At 41.7% G+C, this 20545-nt stretch overlaps 1 protein-coding gene across 2 annotated transcripts in view; it reads left to right on the top strand.

Moving 5' to 3' along the window:
- Window positions 1-20545, top strand: part of AR (androgen receptor) — a 107648-nt gene that overhangs the window by 47843 nt on the left and 39260 nt on the right. For both annotated transcript variants that reach the window (XM_059732769.1, XM_019487877.2), the window contains exon 3: window positions 15032-15148. In XM_059732769.1, coding sequence (XP_059588752.1) covers window positions 15032-15148 — 117 coding nt within the window. The remainder of the gene's footprint in view (window positions 1-15031; window positions 15149-20545) is intronic.

Genomic DNA, 20545 nt, shown 5'->3' with positions numbered 1-20545 from the left:
GCCACTAAATTGCTCCTGGGTTAGGAGAAGCCTGAAACAATGTCACTGTTGTGTAGATTGGGAAAGTAAGTAATAGTTTAGTTTGAGTGGCTGCTGAATGCTCTGTCAAAGCAATGAATTCATCATAGCAAACTGATGGAAACCCACCCCCCTTGGATAGCCCACCACCACCACAGTAATTACAAGGTCAGATTCTCCTTACACTCTGGCTGTGTGGGCCAGTATCTCCCTTGAATTCAGTAGGATAAGCCAAAGGAAAAACACAAGCCATACCATTCAGTGCGCTTAAACCAAGGAGCTTCACTCTCTGTACTTCCCGGTCCTCTTCTCTGCTATTTGATCATACTTGGCCAAATATTAACAGATGATCGATTTGACACAATTTCTTTTCCCATGTTAAAAGACTGAATAAATCATTTTTAATACATTTTAATACAATGAAATGTGTCAGGGCCTCAGCTGGTGTCAGCTGAAACAGGCCTCTTGAAATTAATGGAGCTGTGTTGATTGAGATGAGGCAGGGATCTGACTGGATTTATCGAATAACATCTTCAGTTTTTGTTGTTGTGTCAGCTGGTTAAGAATTCATTCATAGGGGAAGCTTGCAACCATAGGATAAGCTTTACCATCTCAAAGCCTGAGGTCAGGTATCATTTTCCCCATTTGACAGAAGGGGACTGAGGCAGAGAAAAGCTAACCCACTTGCTCAGGGACATACAGTGCACAATGGTGAGCAAGATCTCAAGCCCCAAGATACCCATTTCTGAGTGTGTCTTTTTTTGAGTGGTGGATCCTTTTCAGTTTGTATCAAGGTCTAGTGTGTGCTTGCACAGAACTGGGTTTCTCCAGTGGGATAGATCAGAAAAATAAACAGATCAGCAGTATGTTATAACTAAGTTAGCATGTCAAGCAATACAAAAGCATTTTCTGGTCATCGTGGACACATTCTATCTGGATAATTTGCAATTAAATTAATAGTTGAAAAGTAGGTCAGATAAAAGGAAAGAAAAAAATTACCTCCCTCCCAGTATTCAGTATTTCCAGATGTAACGGAAACCAGCCAGAGCGCATCTCAGCCTATCACTTCCTCCTACAATGCAAGTGATAAAGATCCTTCAGATCAGAGGATTTCCTTAGTTGTACCTCAGTCTCATTGCAAAATGACAGCACAGTTCTGCACAATGGAACCCCTTTGCCAGACTCAGAGCTGAAATAACAGGAGTCTTGTTAGCAGCTGTTGTTAACTTGGCACTGAGTTTTGTTACCAGAGTTGTACAGGAAATCTAGGCCTGATACAGGGGTGCTATAGACCGGGTGTTAGGCGCTTTGGAAGAGATCTGCAGGGAAAACTTGGTCTTTATCACACAGTGCTGTCAGCACCTTACTTGAATGAATTAACAGAATAATTAAAAACAAGTTTATCGTTGTTTTTGGTTCTGCAGTGGGGGGGAAGGGGAGGAAGCAATGAATAGCTCAGAAATATCTGTAAATTAGGATCATATAACATTTGCTACAGTAATAATTCTATTTCTAATCGCGTCTTCCGTCACCCAAGACTTGAGTCATGAGAATGAAATATATTTTGTTGACACGATATATCATGGGACAGGGGAACAGGAACAGGGAATTGTGTCCAAGTGGAAAACCTCCCCTGCATGTTCAGCTCCCCAGCAGTACTGGCTCTATAATTGGAAGGCAAGCACATAAATAAAAGTGTGTTTTCTGTTTCTGGTCCTGATCCATATTTGTTTTTTCAGAACAAGACTTTTTTCTGTAGTATGAGTAAAATAGCTGTAGTTAAAACCTATAAACTCTTTCATTGAATCCTTTCCATAGGATCAGGTGTTAATAATGGAAGCACCCTTTCTTCTCACATGTTGATATCTTCAACAGAGTTCTCTGTGGATATAAATGGGTAGAGCCTGATTGACTTTATTGGAGTTTTATCCAGTTATGCCAGTAGAGATGTAGGCTGCTTAATATACTATATTTAAAAGAGTCCAGATTGACACTTATGGCTGGAACCAAACCAAAAGAAGATGGAGCTTTATATCTTTAAGGAAGAGAATGTGCATATTTGCTGCCTCTTCTACAGATGGGAAGATGTGTAGGCCCCAAACAGGAGAGAATCACAGTATAGTAGCAATGCCTGGTCCATTAATCTGTTAAAAGAATGCTAGTCTGGCAAATACAGTGTCAATAGATTGCCTTAGAGTTTGGTTCTAGTTAGGCAAATGAACCACAGGTGAAAACCCTTAATGGGGGAGGAAGAAGTCAGAAGCCAGGTGTGAGTGAAGGTTAATAACCCGTGCTGAGTGGTAAAGAGGAGGGCCCTGGAGTCTAGAAAAACCAAGATGTCCTGCTAGTAGACTAATGCTGTTCATTTTTTATCTTTGCTGTTCTCTGCAGTTCTAGATGAGGCTCCTTCTGGGCTCTGTATTTTCACATTACAAAGCTCTATGCTCAAGGGCTTCAGCTGGAGGCTCTTAAAATAGAGGTTGTTTGAGGATAGGATTAATATAAAACAATGTGGGTAACCTATGCCAGGATCTTCACCCAGATAGTTGCAGGTGAAAGTATAAAGCAGGAGCTCATTATGGTGACTCCTCAATGCTTTTATTAAATAAATCACACAGTAATGTATTTTGTGCACCAAGTAATTAGAACTAGGGAGGAAGATGTTATTTTCGTGCATCAGCCTGCTGCATATGGATATACCCTAGGGCTATCTCTATTTTGGGAAGTAATTTTCTGGAGAGCTTTCATCACCTTTGACATACTTTAAAAAATACAGGCTAACAAAACTACATATGCTGCAGCTTCCCCAAGCTATAAAAGGTAGCCATCCTCAGTATTCAACTAACTCTGCTATTTACAAAATCTAGGAAGGAGAAATAGATCATGTAGCATGGCTTGAAGATGAACACATTCAGGTTATTTCTGAGGGGATGGTTACTTACTGGACTCTTCTTATCATGGCAACTAAATATTGAAAAATAATGCATACAAACCACCAGGATTTAAAAAAATGTTTGGGTATAAAAAATTATAGATACATGTCAGCAGAAGTGATGCAAGAGGAAAAAATACATTTTCCCAAATAATTATGAAGAATGCCCATGGTTTGTGGCTCCTTGCACAAAGAGTGCTAATGGGTCTGTGCAGTATCTAGTGCTTCCAGGAAAGAAAAGCACTCTCTTAATAAAATCCTCACTAGCTCATTCTGCTCAGGAACTGTAACCTTGATATCAAGACATAGGGCACTTTATAAACAGGTATAAATCTTCTCCTCAGTCCTTCATCAGTAGTCTGGATTTATGAACATTTTAAGGCATACATAGGGCCAGATTAAATACAGACTGATTCCAAGATCTGCGAAGGCCGCTTCTTCAGTTCCTCACCGGAAGCCGAACAGTCTGGGATTTTCTTTTTCTCTGAATATCGTTCTGATCTGCCTTCTAAGCGGCGAGGAATCCAGACAGACTAGGTTTTATTTTTCCTAGTAGAAGGTGCTGCTATAACTGCTACGCCAGGCATGTTCTTGGCTTCCAGAGAAAAAGGCTGACCTCTCTTATTCCTTATATTTCCCCACTCCAACCTTCTTCCCGCCACAAAACAAAGTAGAGCAACAAAAAGCCCCTCCCTCTATGTGACTTTTTTTTCATGTGAAAATGAAAGGTATTGATGTATGGTCAGAGTGGTTCAGGCCGTGAATTATGGGCTTTAAGACTTGCCCCACTCCAGCACCTTGCACTGACACCCTTCCAGAAGAAAGTATCAGAAAAAACAAGTTATCCGTGTGCATCATGTGATCTTGGGTGAAATTCATGGACCAGATTGTCCCATCTCACGACAGAGACAGAATTGGTCAGGGGAACTTTAAGGTTCCCCATGGGGAACTCCCAGCAAAACCATTCTATCTGGCCTGGGGTCAGATTCGAATCTCTTCCATGTCTTCCTGTGCTCAGCTCCCAGAACCTGTGAGTTTCCTCTGAGACTTCATGAATGTTCAAGGCCATCCTGCCAGTTCTGGGGCTTTCTCCTTACAGCTCTCCCTAGCAGCTTGGTAGTGGAACAACACTGCTAGGAATTTCTCTGCCTAGAGTTGTCTCTGGATGCTCAGAGTGCTGTCTCTTAGGGATTCAAATGGAAAAGTTAACACAGCCTCAGGCAGCCCTAATTCTTCCCTATATGATTGGTGGCAGGATTGATGTGCAGCCCCCTTCTACCAGGTCTGTGTTGACTGCATGTTGGAGACTGCTGATCTCTTGGCACAGGCACGTACCAGATCCAGCTTGGCTTGCCTTTTTTTTCAGGCAGGAACGTAAAAACAGACTATTTTCCATTTTCTTTTATTGGCACTCCTCCTTCCTGTTCTAGAGCCTGGAGCCATGATATCATGGTCATCCTGGGCTCTGTCATGGCTGCAGTCTTGCTGCCCATCTCACCTACCACATCTTTTGAATAAAAAAGGATCTGAAGTTCCTGTTTCCAGTTCCTGCACCTTTCGTACCTCTCAGCAGAGGACACATTCTCCCTCTTCACCATGTCCAGACCTGCCAAGAGTTAGCCATTTGCCAGACAAAAGCATTAGTGCCAGGTTGCTGGTTCCTCCCAGCACAGATAATACTTTTGAAGTGAATTGTTTTTAGGCCCTGTCTTCATAATGTTTAAAATTACCTTCTGTCCTTGGGCTAAGTTTTTGAATCATTGCCTGAAGAGCCTGCAAAGGCTACCTTCTGAGAATTGCAAAACAAATAATACCTACCTGCTTTGCTCAGTAGCATCTCATCCCAGGTTTTGTACCTTTGGTTGTCTTATGTTGACTCATCTGATTGTGTAAGTTGTGGGTGAAAGTGCATGGACAGAGTCCAGGGAGTCCCAGGATTGGAACAGCAAGGATTACTGCCAGTAACTGATGGAACTGATTTGGGATCTCAAGACTGAAATAGTAGGGAGATGAAGACAGTACTTCATTAGTACAATCGCAGATTGGACTAGATGATCTCTTGAGGTCCCTTCCAGCCTTACTTCTCTATGAAACTGTTGCTATATGAAACTGTAGGAGAAGCCTGCACACTGTCCCTTGCTGTACTCTGTACCACATGGGGTTGCCAAACTCTCACTGTACTCAGGTAGGTTACCCATTGACTGCAGAGTAGGCAAGGCAGGAGCAGATACTAATGGATGGAAGCCTGAAGCAAATACTTTAATTTTAAACAAGCAGGTGAACTAAAATGTATTTATGTTTTTACTACCAAAGGGCAAAACAGTTAAAAAAAAATTCCACTCAGTGGACTTGAGCTTCTTTAAAATACAGCCTCTTCAACTTAAATGATTTGATAGTTACTCATTTTTATAGCTTGCCATTTAGACATTCCTGGCTTGCTCCAACCCTCTAATTCTACTTTGTCCACCTACACAATGTTCTTCAGAGGTATTCTGTGCTTTTACAACTCCAGCACTTGGAGATAGTTCATCATTTGAGTGACACTGAGTGTGTCTACATGTGTATTTTACACCAGCTTAAATTTACTGCAGAGTAAATTACTGCACAGTAAGCAGGAATAGGTTGGCATCTACACATGTGGGCATTTAAAGCACATTAACCCTGTGTGAGGACTGACCTGGGACTAACTAAAGTGTTACCATGCAGTAAGGCATCTGCATATGCGTTACTGCGCAATAACTAATCGGGCATAAATTTGATACCTGCCTGATGCAGGTATCAAATTTATGCTCAAGTCAGTGTAAGTCACCATATTTACTGTCCAATGTGGGCGTTCCAGTGTCCAGACTCTCACATTGAACCAACCTGCCTTTCTAACTATGGCAAGCTGTTAAAATGGGAAAGAAGGTAAGACACAGAGTGGCCACATCTAACTCTACGGCTGTATGCTCCCACACAGGTTTTAGAGCTGATCAAAGACTTCCCTTCATTTCTGTCAGTCTGGTTAAACTTGTGACGTGTAAATGGCAGTTGTCAAAGTCACCTGGTATGTTACTGGATACTATGTCTCGTTGATGACTTTCTGATTAGGGTAATGTATTAGGAACACAATCAAACTGGTTGACCCATCTGTTCCCTGTCTTGTTTCTGTTCATAGCCACCACCAGATTTTCCGAAGGTAAGGGCCAGAAACTCTGCCACTGCCAATAAGGGGGTAATCTGCTTCTGACAAAAGTTTTGCTCCTAGCCCCTGGTAGTGAGAGAGTAGTTTGTACCTTAAAGTATGAGGATTTATAGCCCCTCCACAATGTTTAATGTCTTTTAGCATTTACTGTTATAAATATTATTCCAGATGTTGGTATAGATTGCTTTCTGGAAGAGGTTGCTGTGCTAGGTACAACAGTAACTCTTGATGACAGACTTCTGGTTGAAAAAAAAATGCTGCAGCTTGTGCTGCTAGGCAGTCAACATTAATCTTTGTTCTCATCTGAGACTGAAGAATTGTCCTCCCTCTTCCCCCTTCCGTTCTGATTCTAATTGTAATTTCAGCTGATGAGCCAAGAGGAATTCAGTGACCATGACAATTGCATCATCTTCCTTGTTGCGGTATGCTAGAAAGAGGCAAGTAGGGCATCCATTTAGAAACAGAGGGCATATGCCCAGCACATGGATCTAGCAGCAGGCCAATATAGAATGGCTGGCAGTGTTAGCAGTCCAGCAACTTGGCAGATTCTCCACTGCTTAAGAAGATGTCCTTTAAAAAGAAAGAGGTCCATCTTCTACATCCATGTTGCTTCATTTAACTGAACAGTCTAAAGGGCCTTTTAACATTGTCCATCTAGACTTAATACCAAATAGCATGCAGATAAAATTACTTTTTCATGGCCACAGTTGAAGATCACAACCGTCTGGTATTTTGTCATTGCAGAGGGGTTTGGAGTCCCAATACAGCACATGTTTTTCTGCCACATAACGAAATGGAAAAACTATTCTTCCTGGTGTATGGCTGGTTCTGAAAGGGCATAGGCACGTGCTGTCTTGGAGGAAGGTTATTCTGATAAATTACAGAGTAGCATTCATTAGAGAATTAAAAAAACCCTCTCTACTATTATAGAGGAAGCATTAGGCAAACTGAAACTCAGGTATGCAAGTTACAAACTTAGGCTTCCTGTTTGATGGACAAATCCATTTGTGAAAATACATCCTTTTTTGCAGACTTTTTGTTGATGTTGTCTGTTTTAGATTCTTGAATTCTTCAACACCTAGTAAAGTGGGTCCCTCGTCAGAACTGTTTTACTTCTTGTAATACCTCAAATGCAGTGTACAGTGAACAAAAACAATGATTTCTCACATACAGTAGCAATAATAATTAGGATTCTGCCCCTCTAGCATTTTCAAGATCTCAGAGTACATTAGAAACATTAACTCGGCTTTCCTCTATAGTTCTTGTCCGGCACAGAGAGGAGAAGCAATTTTTCCAGGGCTAGATAGAGGGTCACTCATAGTGTTTGAAATGGAACCTACTTCAGCTGACCTTTCCAATTATCAGAAGCTCCTCCTTCCTTTTTTGATACCTCTGAGTGATTTTCCTCCTCAGAGGAATGTATTAAAAACTGTCATTAATCTTTATGCTCCTCCCAGATGAGTAGCCAGATGATGTAGTTACATGGGGTATGCAAAGCAGGCCCTATTTGATTCAGATTCAGCCCAAATCAGGGACAGTGATTTGATTTGTTGATTTGGATCACTATCCCTGATTCAGTTTGGCCAAGTCCGAATCTGAAGATTCAATGCTGATTCGGAGAATCAGCAATTTGGACATAGATGCAGCTTTAAATGTTTTTTCTACATACCGTGAGGTAACAGGGTATTGCTGCGATGCTGGGGTGGATGGAGCATCCCACAGGAGTGGGGGGGGGCCCTCCACGTATCAGTGGCGAACCTTGAAGTGGATTGGAAGTACTTTTGGTCCACTTCCAGGTCTGCTGGGGAGGCTCCCCCTGCACCCCTTCGGCTCGGCAATTGGCTGCAGTGGGACCCCAGGTACCTACCCAAGACCCAGGAGACACCAGTCACCAAGCGGGGGGGTTATGGGGGGCCCCCCAGCATGCTCCCCAGCAGACCTGGAAGTGAACCAGAAGTGCTTCTGGTCCACTTCCGGGTTGGCTGCCAAGTGCACTGGGGGCCCCCCCCCGGGACACTCCATGCACCCCAACATCGCAGCATTCACAAGCCGCCTGGTACCTAGAGGTATGTAGAAAAAACTTTTAAAGCTGTCTCTATGTCCGAATCTCTGAATATTTCTGAATCGATTCGGAGGGTTCCGATTCAATTTGGAGAGATCAGAGGGTCCTCTGATTCAATTTGGATTTGGAGATTAGGCCACAAAATCAGGCCGAATCGCCGCTGAATTGAATCAGGGACCTAAGTTTCACACCATCCTAGTTGCTTTTGTTCTATGCTTGAGGAGAACTCAGACGTGAAGAGGTGAAAAGTCTGGGCCAGGGCCGTGCAGGTTATGAGTGTCATAACCAAGATTAGTTTGGCTCCTAGTCATGTTTTTAAGTCTTTTAAGACCTGGCTAGACAAAGCTTTGGCTAGGATGATCTAGCTGGGGATGGTCCTGCCTTGAGCAGGGGGTTAGACTAGGTGACATCCGGAGGTCCCTTCCAGCCCCAGTTTTCTATGATTCTGTGTGTTGAAGTAGATCCTTCTATTCGTGAGCTAAGTACAGACAGTCAAAAAGCTCGAGACTGAATTGATTCAGTCTTCACAGGCTAATCTAAACTGCATAGCTTGAACCGATAAGCGAGTGATCATTCACTTTTGATTTTGGAAATGCAGCTACATGTCTTCAGTGGCTCAGGCCAGAAGCCAGGGGGCATTAGAGAACACTTCCTTGCTCTGCTGGAGCAAACAGCTTGGGCCAAAGCTAGCCTGCCCACCCTACAAAGAGGGTTTGTGGGGGAGGTGCAAAGCATCCTGGGATACTAGGGGATTGTGAGTTAACTTGAATCTGGAAAGGATCTAGAACAGAATTTCGATAGACCAACTTAACTTAAATCAGTTAAGTCTGATGCTACATCCATCCAGATCTATCTTAGACTGGTTTAAACCATTTTGAAAGCAGTTTATTTGCACTGAACTTCTGTTGTGTTACAGATTTGAACCAGTTTCCAATCACTTATGATGTTTTATGCGTAATTTCTGTCCCTAGCCCTAAGGTTCATCTGTTGTCAATCTGCTTAGCTCTCTTGAAGTTAGTGTACTCTGACTGCACCATGTATTGCACAGGAAGATACCAGCTGCTGACTGGGCCCACTCTCTTGTGCTATAGAATTTAGTGGAAGGAGTATCTGAAGAATCAGTTTTTCAATGAAATTGAGATGCCCTATAAGAGCAGATAAAACAGCAGTACATACAAAGTTAGAGATGCTAATGTATCCCGAACATTTTATAAATGAGAGAGGCGTATGGTGTACATTCCACTATCCTTTACCCCTTCTTATTTTCCTTTTTGTTTCAGAATGAATATAGACCAGGCTGATAGAAGATATGCTACTATTCTCAAACAGAGCAGTTTGCCAAATTCCAGGAAACAGAATTAGGGTTATCTTGATGAGTTCATTTTTTGATCCTGAGATTTGATAAAAAAATAACTGCTTCCATGTCTTCTGTGTAGGTGGAGAAAAGATGTGCAAAATATGATTAGGACTCTGTTCAGTACAGAGGTGGTTTCAAAACCCCAGTTACAGCACTTTATTCACCATAAAGAAAATTAAGCCTTAATCTTGTAAGCAATGGGACTACTCAATGAGCTCTGTATTTTTGCAGTTACATAAATGTTTGCATTGGCTTTGAAACAAACAAGAAAAGATGCTTGTATTGTTTACTAGATGGAGAAGAAAAAGACTGATGAGAAATTAAACCCAACCAAAATTCAAAATATATATATATTAACAGTTGTTTGGTTTAAAGGACACTTGGGGCATTTTTACACATGCTGTGGGATACGACACCAACTGCTTTAATTGGTAAGCTGCCTTAATTAAAAGTGCCCGCGCATCACATGTATCAGCGTCCCCATGGTAAAAAAATGGTGGTGGGGTGCTTTGAACTAAAGCTCATCAAATGTGTTTTATTTCAAAGTACCCCACTGCCATTTTTTTACCATGGGGATGCTGATACACGTGATGTGGAAGGCTGCTGGAGTGCCGCAGTTTCTATGCTCCAGTAGACTCGATTAATCCCTAGCCCCAGATTAATCAAGTCTGCTCTAATGTGCTGGATTTCCAGTGCAGCAGAGCAGGGTCCCCACACATCTGGAGGAGCACTTGATTGCAAATTTGTCCATTTGTTCTGAAATGAAGAGAAGTAAGTCATCCTGAAAGAGCAAAATACATTGCAGAAAAAGGTACCTGTGTGTGAGATCCCTTTTTAAAATTTAAGGTTCTCTTGTACATTGCCTGTGCTTTACATTCAAGGATAAACTGTTGCTCCTGATCCAGGACCAGAAAATAAACTGATTTGTCTCTACATCAAATACTTTACATCTGTTCTTATCATGAAGGGTGTTTTGGGGAGGAAAGGACAAATACAGATAGAAGAGTGGAGGAGTCATTATTAGTATATCTGGAAGAGCTCTGTAAATTGGTATCCATCTTGAGAAGATCCATAATTACAGCCATCCTTCTTCCAGGCAAAGGGACCTGGATAGGAGCCAGTTCAGAACTTGTTAGGGTGGCTCTTAGCTAGGCTGAGAAGGTAGCACATGCTGTAGTCTCTTTCTTAGAGCCTTGAACTCATAGTATGGAGCAATATTCTCAGCCTCTGGCAACTGTGGCTATGAGAATTGTAGATTTTCATTTATATACTAGGAAAACTCTGTGCCTCTCAAGTACAAAGGGCAGAATGACCCAGTCAGCTTAATCTCCCAGCAAGGAAGGAACAGACAGATGTATGAACAGCTATCCTTCTCTTCTTATTTACATTTTGGTAACGGCTAACAGCTTTCACTCCATTGTGCTAGACCCTATGCCCACATGTAACAAAATGTCAGTCTCGGCCATAGGTCTTACAATCTAAATAAAAAGGGTAAAGCCTTCCCTAACCGGGATTGAACTCCAGCTGCAACAGCTAGAAAAACCAGATCCTGACCAGTAGCTCAGTGGCTGATTATAAGACTAATTGCTCATCTGGATACAACTAAACCCATAGATATGAGGGCACAATCTCAGAGAGGTGTTTTAAAAACATGACAGTTACATATAATGATTGGAATTGATAGGTTTGCGAGCCAACGGAGCATTCCACCTCTGTATGGGAGAAGCTTAATAAATCAAGTCCATTTTATGTTTTCGCCTCTCTGTGGAATCTGGCAACAAAGAGTGGCCAAACAGTGACCATTGACCACGGTGATGCGTATGTCTCAGTGTGGGTATAGTCTCCTAAGGGAATGGGATGATATACATCTCATAGAAATATCATCACACTGCAGTAGTTATTAATCATCTCTGAGCTGAGGTAAAATGATATTGGCAGGCTAATAGTTAGAAGACTTTGTATTCGACCAGCAATCCCTTAAACTGTCCCATTCACCTACATGGATTGTTTTTCCCCACTTCCCCACACATGCTCATGCTGCATGGATGCACAGTGAAGGAAGCAAGTACTGTTTAATACAGAGAACTGCCTTTGAGATTATTCATGTGTTTGGATTTCAAAAGATGGTGGGTGCTGTGGCAACTGGTTAGCCTCAGAGAGAGAGTTTAGATAATGATGTCTCTGACCCTGGAATGTCCTTGTGTGGCTTGAGCAGTTATCTTGCTATAGTTCTTTGTTAATGTCACTGCTAGGGGAGACACTTGGCCTTTTCAAGCTTTGGAGCTGTTATTTTAACACAGATACTGTAGTTTAGGCTAGGGAAGTGAGATAGGAAGGAGCAGGAGCCAATCAGAGAAAAGATGGGGCCAGAAGACACTTTAGACAGAGCTGCCTTCAGGTAACCTCTCCAAGGTGCAGCCCAATTTTTGAACAACCTCTAGCCAACACAGGAAGTTCTCCAGTGGCAGACATGATAGTTCGTTTTAATCCTATCTTCCTCTTCTGTCTGTGTTGTTATGGGTAAGTTCAAGGGGGGTTCTACATACCCAGTTCCACCACAGGACAGGAAACGTACAGCTGAAAATGACTGGGGAGAAAGAAACCAAGGGTCTATGTGATATGCCCTACCACCCACCATATCAATGCCATGGGAAGCAATGTATTCATTCTTGTTTGATTCATGATATAAGCAGTCAGACTGAGAGAGCCTGGACTCAGTGCCTGGTTCAATTAGTGCGAAAATAATGCTACCTAACCTAGTTTCTACTGAAGCTGTACATTGTGCATCCTTTTCAATGAATTGCTGAAAAGAGGTTAGCATTAGAGTTTTATGGGATTTTGCAAGGTCTGTGCTTCTGAGGATTTTTAAGCATCCTCAAAGCTAGTAATAAGCAAGCAAGAAACATGAAAAGTCCTGAGAGAGGCAGCTGTTGAATGATAGAGTGCTGTTAAAAGGATTTAGTGAAATATCATATGCTTTAGGTAATGTACTCCAGTCCCATTATGTTTCCATTCTTGGCAGGCAAGGATTTGGGGTGTGATAACCAGGTTCTTATAAAGGCAGTTACCAGTCATTTAAAAGTATGCTAGTTTTTTCTCTCTCTGTCATACCCTTATGCCATACCTCTTGAGAGAGGAGATTGTTGTTATAACAGAGAGCCTCATTATGACTTTTCTGTCAGACCTCAGTTGAAGGTCGCTGATGTCATTTAGGTGATGGAAGTCAGTAAGGTCACACAATGAGTTCAATTGTATAAGGCTTAGGGGGCACAGGTAAGGTGGTAGAAGAGGAGTAGGAGTCCCAATTTGGAGTCAACAGTCACCTAGGAAACAAAAGCATGTAAATGACTGCAAGGAATTCTTTTTGGAACTTGGAGATTGATGAAAGCAGAGATGGCCCAATGTTTTATCTGACCCCAGTGCTGCTAACCAGTTAGCTTGACCCATTCCTGGCTTTTTTTGAGAGAAAAGGTTTTGGGCTTTTGGTCGTGTTTTGTTTTCTTTTGCTCTGTTCATTCAGTGCCACAAAGTGAATCATTTATGAATCATTTATCAAAATGATTACAACAGGCAGGCATTAGATTAGACCCATCCCTTTAATAGGTCTCTACATAGATCCAAAGCTTGACAGATTAAAGAAAACAAAAAACAAATGTCATAGATAACCCCTGGAGCTATTAAGGGATAAGCATAATTTTCCATTACTCCATAGCTGCAGATTACTTTCTATACCTGGATTCATTTTGAGAGGCTGATCCAGTTTTTGATGGTCAGTGTATGAAGCATATGAGGCAGAATCAGTCTAGTAAATGTATTTAGACCTAACATGAAAACAAAATATGAATCAAGAGATAATACATTGGCACAGTGAGAAGGTTCATTCTTGCTAAATCGAAAGATTGAGACATCAAAGAATAGGATAGAAGTGGCATAAATAATATCAGTTGGCGCATCTATACATACATTTACATTGCATTAAAGTTACTGAGCAGTAAACGGAAATAGGCCAGAATCTACACATGCAGGCATTTAAAGTGCATTAACTCCATGTGTGGTTTGATTTGGGACTAAAGTTAATTCCAAGTCAGTCCACACACATAGCATTACGGTGCAGTAACTAATCAGATGTAAATTTGATATCTGCATTATGCAGGTATCAAATATATGCCCAAGTCAGTGTAAGTCACCATAGTTTCTGTGTAGTAAATATGCACGTGTAGATGCATCCATTGACAGCTACTCTTCTGGCCTCTAATAAAACAAGAGGAAAGGTTTATAGTTTCATAGTTTCATAGTATCTAAGATGCCATCTGTGATGGACAACAAATAGCTTGCCTTCTCAGCTCTCCTTAAATGCTCCTGAATTCACTGCTACAGAGGAGATTGCACAGAGAGAAAAGTAATTAGGAGATATGTTCAGTTAAAAATACATTCCATTGACCTGGGAAGACTGCAGTGCCAATATATTCAGCCCCAGCAGATCTGGGGAGGGAATGGGAACCCTGAACAATGGCTTTTCTGACATGCAGAATTCATTCCTTACAAAATTCATCCCCCAAAACTAAAGATAATTGGCTGTACCTTGTAGCTTCAAGATCCAGTTAATGTTGGTGATGAAATGAAAAATTCTGCTACTGAATGGATTGTAAGCAGAATGATAAATATCTAGGGACATGCATTGCCTGGGGACATATTCCACAACCCATTGAATAGATAGCTTCATGTAAATAAAGGGAATTTTGTCAGCTTCATGGACATAATTTGAACATTATAGTTCTCCAAAGAATGTTGAAACTGTGAGAATGGAAATTGTATGACAGTATATAGTATAGACACCAAAAGGTAATAGAGAACTGAGAGAGAAAGCTGTATGTAATGGAGCAGTTCTCTGGCAGTGGGATCTCTTGCTTTGTCATTTGTAGTTCTCTTTTTTTCTTTAGGAAGTGACCATATATTCCTTCTTAGCAAGCTTCTTGGGACCTGTTTCAGCTGCTTTTATCTATATGCCCTTTTAAACAGGACTGTTATGTCATAGAGCCAAGAGCTACAGCGCTTCTTTGTGTAGAATTTGGTCAAGAATGATTAGAGATGGAAGGAGCCATTAAATCTCAAGTAGACCACCCCTACTAATACAGGTTTGTTCTCCATAGTTTGTTCCCTAGGGTTTGCCTGCACAAAGATGTTAGTGCCCCATGAGCTCAGGTGCAAATTTACTGTCTACTGACTATTATATGTTAACTATCTGGTCAGGTGCTTTTGGTGTACAGTAAGTGTTAGGTTATTTATTCCACTTTCAGAGGCACTTTTTTTACAAGGTCAACATAGAACTCAAAGAGGAATTTGAAGGCTTCTCTTTGACTTCAATGGGAACAGCCTGGGATATATATAGTGGACCCTATGAGAAACTGTGTGCACTTTGTATGATCTGTGGAAATGAATGTATCCATTATCCATCCTTGTTTTCTTTCACATTTCTAGGTAAACAGAAATACCTTTGTGCCAGCCGGAATGACTGCACCATTGATAAATTCCGAAGGAAAAACTGCCCTTCCTGCCGCCTCCGAAAATGCTATGAAGCAGGGATGACTTTGGGAGGTAGTCTATACATAGCTATCTTCAATTCTATTAAGATGCACTGGTTTGGTATATATTTAACACACATACTTACAGTGCTTTATGTCCTATCTTGCTTCTTATGTTGGCACCCATTATTGTAGTACCTATATGTTAGCATGGATATATTCTTGTGATTATCTTAATACAGAATGCAGATTCCTTCTGCTTTTCCCTTCTGTATTTCCAATATGTCTTACTGTCTTTCCTATAGTTTATAATTTAAGTGGTGCTGTGTTGTGGCACACAAAGGGTTAAGACTGGGTCCATTGTTTTAAAAAGCTGTAGGGGAAAAACCTCTGTCTTCTGCACTTAGCTGATCCATGCGTTTATATAATGCATACAAGTAACAGTAATGTCTGCCATTACTTCACAGCAAAAATATAATGGCCCACTGAGGGCTTCCTTGTTTTTCAGATTTCTACAAAAATTACTTGTTGCTTTTAATAGCTGTCATAAAATATAACTGTTCCCACAGTAATTTATCATTCTCACAGCCTGTAATTGCAGACCCCTTCCTCTTTTTTGTCTATATTATTTATTCTTTTACTAATCTGCAAAGTCCTGTGATCCCCACAAGAGCCTTCCCCATTATTAGTGTGTGCTGTAGGCATTCTTAAATGTTTGCCTTTGGCTAAGAGGGACCATTTCCACGGGCTTCTCTAGAAAAGTTATTGCCCAATTGTCTTTTAGGTTTCTATACTGGGACATTATCTCCTTGCCTTTTTAAAAGGTATGTGTTATTAAAGGCACTATGAAGTGCTTTGACGCATCCAGATTATGAACCTTAAACAGGTCTGCTTTTATTAAGACATCTCTCCTTTCAGTAGGACAGTAATTATGGGGAAACACTAAGCTTCCATCCAGGACTTTCTTATTTTATGGCTCTCCCCTTCATACTTGTATTGTTCTCAAGAAGTGTTTTGCCCTGAAGTGCCTTTTTCAGCCATATGAAGCTCTGCCTAACTGGTGATGGCCTTTCTTTTCTTTAAAAAAAAGTCGGGAGATGATATACTGCTTTAGAAGTTGTTGTGCTGTGTGTGCTCAGTTCTTGCATTTTCCAAATGAATACATAATAAGACACTCCACTAGTGGCCTCTTCTTACCCAGTGAGGCTGGCTCACATCTGATTGTGCCACCTCTGGCCATTAAGAACTTTCACAGTGAGCCTTGTTGATTGAGGTGGCACACATATTTTATGTTTTATTTTCTGGAACATGATGGATGTGGATTAATCCCATCTGTACAGAAATCATGCTTAGCCCTTTTCATCTCCAGAGTGATTTATGAGCACTGCCTCTCAAATCCTCAGTGCAGCCTGGCTGCAGGAGCATTATTATCCCCGTATTTCAGATGGGCAGAAGGCAGTAACAGGTGAAGGTTCTCAGTGAGTCAGAGCCTGAGCGGGGGGGAGAACTCGCAGGATGCTGGTCCTCTGAGCTTGGGTAGACCTTGCTACTTTTTCAAATGTTGGAAGAAAGTGAAGAGCCCAGGTATGTTTGTAATAGGCAATTCAAATAGTTGGCATAAATTTGACCCAACATCATTGCACTTGAATGTTTAATAATAAAAAAAATACTTAAGTTAAAAGTGGCAGACCCAGAGACTTCTCTCTATCCACATGTGCAGTTGGGTTTATTGGCCATTAAGACCTTGCTAGGAGGGAAGAGGTGTTATTAAGTTAGCTGACTGGAGTGAAGCGATTTGGAATTTTCAGGTGAGTTGGCTGGTCAGGGTAGATCCCAGCGTCCAGCATATTCTTTTCTTTGACTCGCTATGAGCAGAAGTTGCATTTGTCGCACATTAAATTTTGCCTGTGTTTGTCATGGAACAAAGTATCCTGGGATGGGCATGTACAAACATAGCTTTCTAATCTAGGCTTAGTGAACAAGATTTAACATCTTCATCAGCTACTTGGACGAGGGGGTGGAAAGCACTCTGTCCAAGTTTGCTGATGACACTAAGATGTGGAGTGAGGTGAACACGCTTGAAGGGAGAGAGAGGCTGCAACTAGATTTAGACAGACTACATAAGTGGGCAGATGAGAATAGGATGGGGTTTAACGTAGACAAATGCAGGGTGCTGCACCTTGGGAGAAGGAATCCACAGCATACATACAGGCTGGGGAGTTCCCTCCTTGAAAGCACAGAGGCATAAAGGGATCTCAGAGTCATTATTGACTCCAAGATGAACATGAGCCGCCAATGCCAGACCGCAGCCAGCAAGGCCAGCCATACCTTGTCATGCATCTCAAGCCGGTCCAGAGAAGTGATACTCCCCCTCTATGCGGCTTTGGTCAGGCCACGGTTGGAGTACTGAGTCCAGTACTGGGCACCGCACTTCAAAAGGGATGTGGCCAGCCTGGAAAGGGTTCAGAGGGCAGCAGGACAGGCCCTACGAGGAGAGACTGAGGCTACCTGAACCTGTTCAGCCTCAGCAAGAGGAGGCTGAGGGGGGACCTGGTGGCTGCCTGCAAACTCATCAGGGGGGATCAGCAGCAAATAGGCAGAGCTCTTTTCTCCCCAGCACCACCTGGGGTGATGAGGAACAATGGTAATAAGCTATTGCAGAATAGGTTTAGGTTAGAGATCAGAAGGCAATATTTTACAGTTAGGGTGGCCAAAATCTGGAACCAACTTTCCAGGGAGGTGGTCCTCGCCCCTACCTTGGGCAGATTCAAGAGGAGGTTGGAGGATCACCTGTCTGGGGTCTTGTGAACCCAGCATTCATTCCTGCCTGTGGCAGGGGGTCAGGCTAGATGATCTGTTCAGGTCCCTCCTGACCCTAGCTACTATAAAACTATGAAACGGTGAAACAACTGAATGCTGTGTTGCTCTTCTGCCATTGAATCGATGATGCAATCCCAGTATAACTGTACAGACATACCTAGCAACATCCCAATATAACAAGTTACTACTGCTTATCTGGGAAACTCTCCTGGGATGTGTCCCAGGACAATAGACATGGAAATCTGTGCAACTATACTTTTGTCCCAGGATAAAGTGTTTTTTTTCCAACCTAAATGTGACATCTGGTGGCAGCCTAACATTACAGACTAGGATGTTATCTTATGTTAGTTAACTTGAGCTAAGGTTACCTCACAGATGTACCCATAAAGAAGAGAACATACATATTTTTTAAGTGTTTCCCTTCATTGGCTATTAGAAACAGGAGATGGGGAAAGAGAAGGAGAGTAGGGGTAAGGATCCTGGCACTGGATTACTGTCCACTCTTCCTGTCATGCATGTGCTCTAATGCACAGTATCTGGTATCCCTTCAAAGCCCAGATGTTTCAGTGGCACTTCAGCTGAGCACAGCTTGCCATACCCGGTTTTTGAGGCAACTACAGAGCAATTATTATAAAGTGCCCATAGGAACTCTTAAGTGTACTAAAGCATGTAACTAAGCAGAGCTAATAAAATGTGGTCAGAACATGACAGAGGCAACGAATAGGAAGACACTCATTTTTAATGACCACAAGATAACTGTAAATAAGATTCTGGGTGTATCTTAGAAAATACTAGGACTTCTGATGCTGTCATGATCTTGTAATTTATAAACAACTATCACTTAGTGAAAGAAGTCAGGTTAATTCTAAATCATTGTTAGCACCTTTAGTTATGTTTTGAGAAACTGATGAAGGAGTCACTTAAACCATTTAAAAATAGCACACAAATTGGCTTTTAAGATTTTTTTTTTTTTTTAATCAAGCTTTTGCAATCAGTGGAGTAGCCAGGGAAGCTTTCTGAATGCCTGGCAACTCTGTCCTCTGCATTTAAGTCCTAAAGCCATTTTATGATTTTTACTTTTAAGGGTTTTCTTGTCATTGCCTTGCCAGAGTTATGAAGAACTCTTATTTACTGCTTGGGCAGTTCCAAGAACCTCGAACCATGGGTTATATTCCAAATAGTCACTGAAAACACTTAAAGATGCCAGGAAAAGATTCATTGAAGCCCAAATAAAAGTATCAGAAGGCATGGAAGAACAGACACTCATGCAATTTGGAAAGAAATGTATGTGTTTAATAAGCTGGTTGAGAATTTTTCAGGGAAATATTTTTCAACAAATATGCCAGTTTCTCAAAACTGAAAATTTCTTTAGGTTGGCTTTGAACCATTTCTTTATATGAACACATTTTAGGAAAAAATTTAGAATTTTAAAATGAAAAGTTTTAGTTTCAATTTTAAGTTATCACTGTATACTTTTAAAAAAATTAAATAGTCAAAAATAACATGCGTAACATGTTTTATTCTGATGATTGTGAAACATTTCAGTTAATCCAAACTCTATTTTTCTGGATTTTTTAGCTGGTACTTTTGAAAAAGCCACAAGACACTTTTACAGGGTTGTTGGCTGTAGCCATGTTGGTCTAAGGACATAGACAGGCAAAGTTCTTTGGGTAAATGTGCTCTCTTTTATTAGACCAACTAAATAGTTGGAAAAAAATTATTTGCAAGCTTTTGGACAGCAGCAGAGTCTCTCAGTGCCTGAAGAAGGGTGTTTGTGCCCGAAAGCTTTCAAATAACTTTGACCAACAAAATAGTTGGAAAAAGTTATTTGAAAGCTTTCGGGCACAAACACCCTTCTTCAGGCACTGAGAGACTCTGCTGCTGTCCAAAAGCTTGCAAATAATTTTTTTCCAACTATTTAGTTGGTCTAATAAAAGAGAGCACATTTACCCAAAGAACTTTGCCTGCCTACGAGACACTTTTGTCTTCTTGCCCCAGTTTGAGGTAGGAAAAAAATTATGAAATAACCAAAATGTCTATGGGCTGATAAATGTTTCCAGCCAGTATCTAATTTGTGTTAAATTGAAGCAGTGGTGACATATAGGGGGTGCACGTACACCCCCTGAGAACGCTGGTGCACCCCCTGATTGGCCACACTCACCGCTTAGGCAACGGGCAGTGGGGGCAGGCAGGAGTGCCGGTGCCCACTCTGTGAGCGTTAACTGGGGAGTGGCGTTTCTGGAAGCGATCAATTGACTGCTTCGCGATCAGCCGCGGGGGAACTCCTTCCCCTCCTCCCCCCCCATCAGTGAGATTGGCTGCAGGGGGACCCCCCCAAGTCTCTGACTTGTTGCTTGGGGGGGGGGGGCACATGCCCCCCCTGACTAAGGTGGCACCAGTCGCCCATGACTTGAAGGAAGAGAGGATCTCAGTGCCAGGATGTCGTTGGTGCTCAAAAGAAAACAGAAATTCAAGTCCACTTTCCCCCTCCTGCTATACAATCTTCGTAGGATGCTGGAGGAGGCAGCAGCTATTTATGGGGAGAGAACTCTGCTGTGACCCCATGGATGGGATTTGCTGCTTCATAATCTAAGTTTATCCTCACAAGAAAAATGAGATTTGTTTTAGGGTATGACCTTGAGGAACAGTT

This window comes from Alligator mississippiensis, chromosome 8 (assembly GCF_030867095.1).
Source record: "Alligator mississippiensis isolate rAllMis1 chromosome 8, rAllMis1, whole genome shotgun sequence".
Taxonomy (NCBI): Eukaryota; Metazoa; Chordata; order Crocodylia; family Alligatoridae; genus Alligator; species Alligator mississippiensis.
This window is presented reverse-complemented; position numbering and strand designations above follow the sequence as displayed.